Source organism: Capsella rubella, unplaced genomic scaffold (genome assembly GCF_000375325.1).
Source record: "Capsella rubella cultivar Monte Gargano unplaced genomic scaffold, Caprub1_0 scaffold_2, whole genome shotgun sequence".
NCBI lineage: Eukaryota > Viridiplantae > Streptophyta > Magnoliopsida > Brassicales > Brassicaceae > Capsella > Capsella rubella.
This window is the reverse complement of record NW_006238922.1, coordinates 5735936-5744262: the sequence shown is the minus strand read 5'-3', so window position 1 is coordinate 5744262 and position 8327 is coordinate 5735936. Positions and strand designations below refer to the sequence as shown.

At 41.0% G+C, this 8327-nt stretch overlaps 1 protein-coding gene across 1 annotated transcript; it reads right to left on the bottom strand.

The window, feature by feature from the left end:
• Positions 1–2478: 2478 nt before the first annotated feature.
• Positions 2479–2999, bottom strand: LOC111832128. Its single transcript, XM_023788464.1, has 2 exons — positions 2607–2999; positions 2479–2544 (listed from the first exon to the last, which is right to left on the bottom strand). The coding sequence occupies exons 1-2, from the start codon at positions 2997–2999 to the stop codon at positions 2479–2481; spliced, it is 459 nt and encodes a 152-aa protein (XP_023644232.1).
• Positions 3000–8327: the final 5328 nt, after the last annotated feature.

Here is an 8327-nt window from a genome sequence, read left to right as displayed (position 1 = left end):
CGATATGCAAGCTATCCCGTCCACTTACCACCACTTCGTCAAGATGCCAACGCCAAGAGGAATTTATGTCATTAAAGGAAACCAGGTCGACGCCAGAAACTACTTTGTGATCGAGTGCAAACTTCGTAAGGCAATCGATTTATAGCAGCAAAAGGAAGCGGTACAGCTGGCCCCGCCGATCAGTACGGAAGAGATCCCACGCTACAAGCTGATAGACAAAGTAAATATCGATAACAACGACCCGACATGGTGCGTAGGGATCGGCGCCGATCTAGACCCACATATAAGGGCTCGGCTGGTCGACTTCCTCAAGGAGAATAATGCCACCTTCGCCTGGTCGATCGACGACATGGTAGGCATCAGTCCCGAAGTTACAAGGCACAAGCTCAACGTGGACCCAACGTATAAGCCGGTCAAGCAAAAGCGACGGAAGCTCGGCCCAGAACATTCTAAGGCCGTAGACGACGAGGTCAAAAAGCTGTTGGCAGCAGTGTCGATTATGGAGGTCAAATACCTAGAGTAGCTGGCAAACCCTGTCGTCGTCAAGAAAAAAAATGAGAAGGCCCGTGTATGCATCGATTTTACAGATTTAAACAAAGCCTGTCTCAAGGATAGTTACCCAATGCCGAGCATCGAGCGGTTGGTCGAAGCAACGGCTGGCAATGCTTTGCTATCTTTTATGGACGCCACTTCCGGGTACAATCAAGTGCTGATGCATAAAGACGACCGTGAAAAAACAGCCTTCATCACCGACCAAGGCACATACTGCTACAAGGTGATGCCGTTTGGGCTTAAAAACGCGAGAGCCACATACCAACGCCTCGTCAATAAAATGTTCGCTGAGCAGGTAGGAAGGACCATGGAAGTATACATCGACGACATGCTCGTCAAGTCAAAGACGGCGCAAGACCACATCCCACACCTAAAGAAGTGTTTTGACACCCTGAACCAATACAACATGAAGTTGAACCCAGACAAATGCTCCTTCGGCGTGACAAGCGGGGAGTTTTTGGGATATATCGTAATAAAGCGTGGGATCGAGGCTAATCCCAAACAAATCAAAGCGTTAGTCGTCATGCCGTCGCCCCGCAAAAAGCGCGAGGTGTAGCGACTGACCGGCCGCATAGCCGCGTTGAACAGATTCATCTCGCGATCGACCGACAAGAGCCTACCATTCTACCAACTGCTCCGCTCTGCAGGTAAGGATTTCTGTTGGACGCCCGAATGTGAGCAAGCCTTCGCCGAGCTTAAAGCATTGCGATGGTCCCTGCGGATGCTAACGCAATGTGATTTCTGCCCAGTGCTCAAACCCGAGAAAGGCGAGAAACTCTACCTCTACGTGGCAGTCTCCAGCTCGGCCGTGAGTGGCGTACTCGTTCGGGACGACCGTGGCGAACAACGCCCTATCTTTTACGTCAGTAAGACACTCGACGGGGCCGAGTTGCGCTACCCTGAGTGATTGCCTAGTAATTATAGTTTTACCAAATCCTTAAAAAATCTGAAATCGTATTAAGTAATTCTACTAATACCAAATCCTGAAAATAAGTTAAGTTTACACAACCAAAAACACAACCATAAAACAAATAACATAACCAAGTTCACAACCATCTTCACAACCATCTCCACAACCACATTTAGTTTTTCTTCGACCTTGTCTTCGGTCTTGAACCGGGTTCTAGGGGGGCTGGTCGTTTCTCACCTTTCTTCTTCTTCGTCTTCTTTTGACCTGAGCCTCTAGATTATTGAAGGCTATTCTCGGTGTAGGAAGGGCATCTTCGTTTTCTGACCGGGCCACCACATCTTCATCGAACATCTCTTCGAAAAACACACCCTTACCTTTCGAAATGAGCTTCATCCAACTCTCAACCACAACATCATGCACCTCATCATCTTCGTGACCTTCGTCGATGATTTTTTCCAACAGTTGAGATTCTTCATCGGTAGATTCTATGATAGAGACAATATCCTGTTTAAACAAAAGAAAACACACACACATTAAAAACACCCAAGTACTAGTTAAAGTTTCGATGAATTGGACAACTAACCTTATTTTGACCGAGAATGTCATTTAGCTTCTTGAGAGGAAACCCTTTCATCGCCCCTTTCTTGAATGTCCTTCTACACATCCGGGGACACTCTATTTCCGCGTCTGGCCTAAATTCAATGAATTCATTACCGAGTGTAGGAATTGCCTCAAAAGCCAATAACTACACAACATATATAATTCATGTTAGCACAAAAGAAGTTAACAATAACAATGAAATTCGATTAGACAAACCACTAACCTCCATCGGGATACAAAATCCCGGAACCGGCCAAATTGCTCCTTCTTTCTCCACCACCCCATCAAAATGGCGCATAGTGTGCGAGATGGACTTGATCATGTGCTCAAACGAGTACCTTCCCCAAGGAAAGGTAGCACAAAACTGCAGATCGTTAACCGCTCGTAGACATAGGCTATCTATGGGCGCTGCTAACTTACCCGAGTTCTTGGTATCTCCGACAAGGATACTCACTAAAAAGTAGAGTACCATCATCTTCAACCTGTCATGAGTACGATCCGGAACCATCGTCTATAGTTTTTCCTTGACGTATTCCAATCTTACCCTCCTAAGGTTCCTGAAGTGCTTCCTCTTGAACCTTTCACTTCCCGCGTTCATGTCACCCTCCGGATAGACACGACAATCCAAACCCGACATTAAAGCATGCTCTCTCAATCCATACCGGATTGGGACACCGTTTACCACGAACCAAACTTCCTTCTTTTTCTCCATGCAAGCCGTACGAAGAAGGAGCATCCACATTCCCATAACCTTGTGGTTTGGGTCCTTTTTCAAGTGGAATATGTGCTTGAACTGCATATGGTCTTCAAACCACTCCTTCTCGCTCTTCGTCATAGGAATATCCAACCCTTTTTCTAGTACAGACAAAGTTTCATGGATATGGCACCTTGTCGATAGCTTTATCTTCTTGTTGTACTGACTCGGTGGGAAGTACATTATTAACGGCTGCATTGGTGTCTCGTCGTCGGAATCCTGCAAAAAAACAGTAATATTGTCTCACTTCTACCAGTTTTACACACACAGTTTTACCAGTTGTACCTAGTTTCACTAACACAAACAATTCTACCATTTATACCAAAACAACTGTACCCAGTTTTACCTAGTTTTACAACACAGTCAGTTTTACTTATAGTTCTACCAGTTTTACTTAACCAGTTCTACCGAGTTACACCTAATTTCACAACACTACCAATTTTACAGTTAGTTCTATCAGTTATACATGCATAGTTCTACCTACTTTTAACGAAATACCATACATCAATTGAATCAAACACCAAATCGTTTAAGACCCTTACATCGTTTTCATTCAAGTTGGTTCCCGAGTTGGAGCTTTCCTCGTCATTATCTCCATCTTTCTCTTTAGAACCTTCTTCTTGTTGTTCTTCTTCTTGTTCATCTTCTTCTTGTTCTTCTTCTTCTTGTTCATCTTCTTCTTGTTCTTCTTGTTCTTCTCCTTCTTCTCCTTTTTCTCCTTCTTCTTCTTCTACTTCTTCTCCTTTCACTACTCTCCTCACCGTCTCCTCTTAACACAACACACTCCGATTTTTCTAACTCCTTCTCGCCGCCAGTCTCCTCCTCCGCAACAACCACCGGCGCCTTTGGTAAATCGGCCAATGCTCCTTCTTCCTCGTTTGCCAATGTTCCTTCTTCCTCGTTTACTTCTGGAGATGTCGCATTCTCCCCGGCAGGTTGAGAATTCTCATCCGCCGAGACAAATTCTTCTTCCCCCCCCCCTTTCTCTAGTTCTTCCTCCCTCCTTTCTCTAGTTCTTCCTCCTCCCCTTTCTCCGGTGGACTAGGTTCTTCGCCCGCCGCTGTTGCTTGTTCCTCTGAGTCTACTTCCGCCGGCGCCGGCGCCGGCAACACCTCTTCCTCTTTCTCTTTAACTTCATCAATCTCTTTCTTCTTTGTCCTTCGTGTTTCAACCATTCTTCGAACCAAACAAGAATTCAACTTCGAAATCCTATGAGAATTCGTTCTCTCACTCTCACACTTAGACGAAATCACGAGCAAAGAAGAAGAGAAGAAGTTGAGAAGAAGTTGAGAGAAAAGAAGAGAAACGGTTCGATCTTTTAGGTTTTTCAAGTTTAAAAATTTCTTTTTTTTTTTTTAAGTTTTTCGTGTTTGGTTGTGGGTTTGGGTATGGATTCGGGTAGACCCAGGTTGAAGATAGTAATTTTCAAGTTTTGTTCGGGGTACTGTAGTAATTCTTTCAGTTTTCGAATTAAATAAAATACAAAAACAAAATAAACAATAGAAGGGGAGACCGGAGCTTCCTTTTTCCCAAATAAGGGCACACGAGACGATTTCTCGGTCACAAAATCGAGATTTCTAGGGTTCTCGATTCTTCCCCAAATCGTGTGCTCTCTCGTTCTTCATTCTCCTTAATCGATTCGTCTCGTTTCTCCTTTATCGTTTCATCTTCTTCTCTTTGCTGAGGATTGATATGGGGCGAGAGAAGAAGATGAGAGTGCTCTGCAATTTCTGTGAGTGCTCCGGCAGCAGGTAAACTCGACTCGTTTTTAGGGTTTGAATTCGTCGTATGACTTACAAACTAGCCATTACTCAGATTCTGTATGTTAGTTTCAAATCCTCTGTTTCGTTTCCTGGGTTTAGCTTTCACCCATAATCTGATTTAGAGAAATTCTACGAGATCCTCTAGCTCTAGCTCTAGGTTTAAGTTGTAGTCTGTTGGTTGGTTCATCTTTTTCCTCTGGAACATAAGCTTCGATCGAACTTGTTGTTTTTGACTTACGCAAACTCTAGCCATTACTCAGACGCTGAATCTGAGTTATAATTTCCCTGTTTCGTTCCTTGGGTTTAGCTATTACCCATTATCTGATTTTGAGAGAATCGACTAAATCCTCTAGCTCTAGGTTCTAAGTTTTAGATTGGTTCATGGAACATAAGCTTCGATCGAGCATCCAACCAATTTCTTCTGGGTTTGCAAATTCTGTACAGATTTGAACTAAGGCCACACGGACAATATGAGGGAGCATTGGTGTGTATACACACACACACACACACACACCATACCGTACTCTTTTGGAGTTTTTATCTCTCTGTATATGTATTTTCTGTTTTTGCTCACAATATTGCTTTCACGCTGCTTCTCTAGTCTTCTGTGGAGAGGGAACTTAGTAGACTACGCCTTCTGACCAGGTTTAACCCATTTCACATTTCTCATTTCTTCTTCTTCGATTCTTTCTTTGTCTTTCCATTGTGGTTCAGATTTTTTTTTTCTACAGGAAAATGACCGGTAAGGATCTTGATGGTCTGAATTTTGCTGAGCTGCTCTTACTTGAAAGCCAGTTAAAGGATGCACTTCTCATTGTGCAGAACCAAAAGGTGATGAATGAAGATAATTTACTTCTTTGCACTCTTTACCCTGAAAATCTTGCAATTCTCAAACTGCCTGTTTTTGCCATTGCAAAAGGAAGTAAAGCTGCAAGAAGATGAAAGGCTTTACAAACACCAAGTAAAGATAGTATATCATTAGTTAGGGGACCTTCTGATAAACCCCCAGGTGCGATGGATATGATCGATGGCACGTCCGTTGGTCGTTGACTGGGCTCGACAAACCGTCGGAGCCTTCGATGGAAGGTTTGGGGGTGGAGAGTACCCTTCGTACAAATGAAGGAGTACTCGGGCTGGGTGTGTGTGGATCGAATGACGACACGTGAGCTATGGGAAGGAACTCACGATACGGTTGGCTTGAAGATCAACGATTTTGGATCTTCAAGGATTTTGGATCTCTAGCCTTCACGGCTCGAGAAAACGAAGAGAGACGCGAGAAAAGGAAACATTTTCGGTAGTTTATTCAAGCGTGTCCTTTACAATCGAGAGACTTGTCCTTAAATAGACAAGTGATCGAGAAAGTGGGCTTAATCTTGCCCTAGACACGTGGGTCTTTAAGCTCCACACAAAGGAAAAGCGAGAAAGCGCGTTTTCTAACGGCTCTCTCGGTCAAAAGTGAAAAGATCGAGTAATTCTCGATAAAAAGTAAAAGCTCGAGAAAAATTTCGGTAAAAAGTGAAACGACCGAGAATTTTTCGAGATAAATAGAAACGGATCGATAAGGATCGAATGAGAAGGCTTTATTGAAGATGGATGCCTTCTTGGAGATAGGATCTTCACTTCCTCGGCTCCGGAGCTTGTCTACTAACGCTTCCAAGTCGTGAGTCGAGTGGGATCGAAGTGAAGATAAATTAGACTTGCTGCCTCGTTAAAACCCCTTCGGTAAACCCATTGGGACAAACCCGAAGTTGGGAAAAAGAGTACAGCTCACCTAACGTCTTAGGGATGCCTTCACTTGGACGTGGAGGTGAAGGCACTCGAGCTAAGCTTCCCAAAGCTTGTCTTGATCGAAGGTTCCTCGGTGGTGATGCGTTCCACGAACCTTCGGTGAGAATGGTTGAAGCTCGGCTTGTCGAAAGGTTGAACGTTGAAGAAGATCATGAGATGACCTCGCCTTGCTCCTCTTGATGATCCTTGAAGTCGTCTTGAAGTGTTGAGGCTGAATCGTTGTCGTCGGGATGATCTCTTAATTGAAGGCTTTGCCCGAACGGTTGGTAGATGCGGCCGGCCGGATGGTGTTCTCGGACGGACGGACGGCGGCCTTGGTGACTCGATGTCTGGGGATGCATCATTCCCTCCCTCTTATTGAAGTTTTGACCTCAAAACTTAGCTTAGTACGTGGATCAAAAAGGAACCACATTAGTAGCATCAAGAAGGAAGCTACAAAACAATATACCGGGATCGAATGGAAAAATTGAAGTTCTAAGTAAAAAAACTTGAACTTCCCCAGTGAAGCTGGTGGCATTGGTAGCTTCTTTAAGAGCATTGGAGGCTGGTTGAAACTCTCCAGGATGCCACACATAGGATTGGATCGCACCAAAGTTGTAAAAGATTATGGCCGAGACCCCTTTAGCGAAATCGGCCTTGGTGCGTCGGGTGGGAAAGGTGGGTACTGCCTCGGCAACTCCCAGCTGGAGCATAGACTTCACGATGGTTGGTTGAAACAGTACTGAAGCGATAGGACCATCACTTTTAAATTTTATTTTTCATGTTTAAAATTTTATATGTACAATTATATAAATGTGTTTTATTCTACCATTAATTTAAAATTTATTTACATTCTAAAATCCAGTAACACATTTAAAAGTTGAACTATATAATTACCACTAATAAAAAATTATAATAATATTTTTCTTATTTTAACATTTCATTTTTGTTTATCAATTTTCTATTAATTATAAGTAACATAAATATGCATTAAATAAATATTTTAAATTTATTTTAGTGTAAAATTATAATTGTTGCTTAGGTGGATGCTTAGGTGGCATAATGAGAAGAGAGAAAAGCTAACTTTATATATATATATACTAGTTAGTTGTTCGCGCTACGCGCGGAAGTTTTATTACGTAGTTTATGAGTAATTGATTCATATTTTATTTCGTACTTATTTTCTCAAGGACATCATATTTTTATTTTCTATCTCATGTTGTGTTTGTATAGAAAATTTATTTTATTTTAGTTTCATTAATAGTTGAAAAATTAAGCGTGTATAATATAAATCGATGTGTAGGCGTAAACGGAAGTGTTATGGAGAGTTGCAGAAAAAATGTGTTATTAAGGCTCCCACCAAATATAGATCTAGATGATGTTAATATTGTGAGTCCTTTTAATATGTTGGTCCAAAAGTTGAGAATGATTTGTGGATTCGAGCGAACTGTTGTTTTTTATTTATTTATTGATTTGGCGATTTGTTGTTTATTATCTATTTATTTTTGTTTGTTATGTTTTTGTTTGTTATTTTTATTTGTTATATTTGTTTGTTATATTTGTTATTTGTTTTTGTTATGTAACATACATATTAGTATAATCTACTTTATACTAATTTAACATATTTATTTTATTATAATTATTATTTGAAAGGACTTTTCATATTTGTTTTTGAAAAAACTTGTTTTCATGTGTATAAATCTTTAAATTAAATGAAAATGGTATAAATAAATTATTAAAATTAAATAGTAAAATGATGTGGATGATGTTTGAAAGGACTTTTTATATTCCTTTTTGAAAACTTGTTTACATGTGTATAAATATTTAAATGAAAGAATAAAATGGTATAAATAAATTATTAAAATTAAATAGTAAAATGATTTGGATTATGATTAAGATGATGAGGTGGCTTAAGGAGAAAAGAGCAAAGTTAACTTTATATATATAGATATATATATATAAAATAAAGAATAATAATTAT

Excerpts from the sequence above, each read along its gene's own strand:
- LOC111832128 (XM_023788464.1), bottom strand. The coding sequence starts at position 2,999 with ATGTACTTCCCACCGAGTCAGTACAACAAGAAGATAAAGCTATCGACA. Across the intron at positions 2,545-2,606 it reads ACTTCAGGAACCTTAGGAGG|GTTGAAGATGATGGTACTCT; the intron begins GTAAGATTGGAA and ends TACTCATGACAG.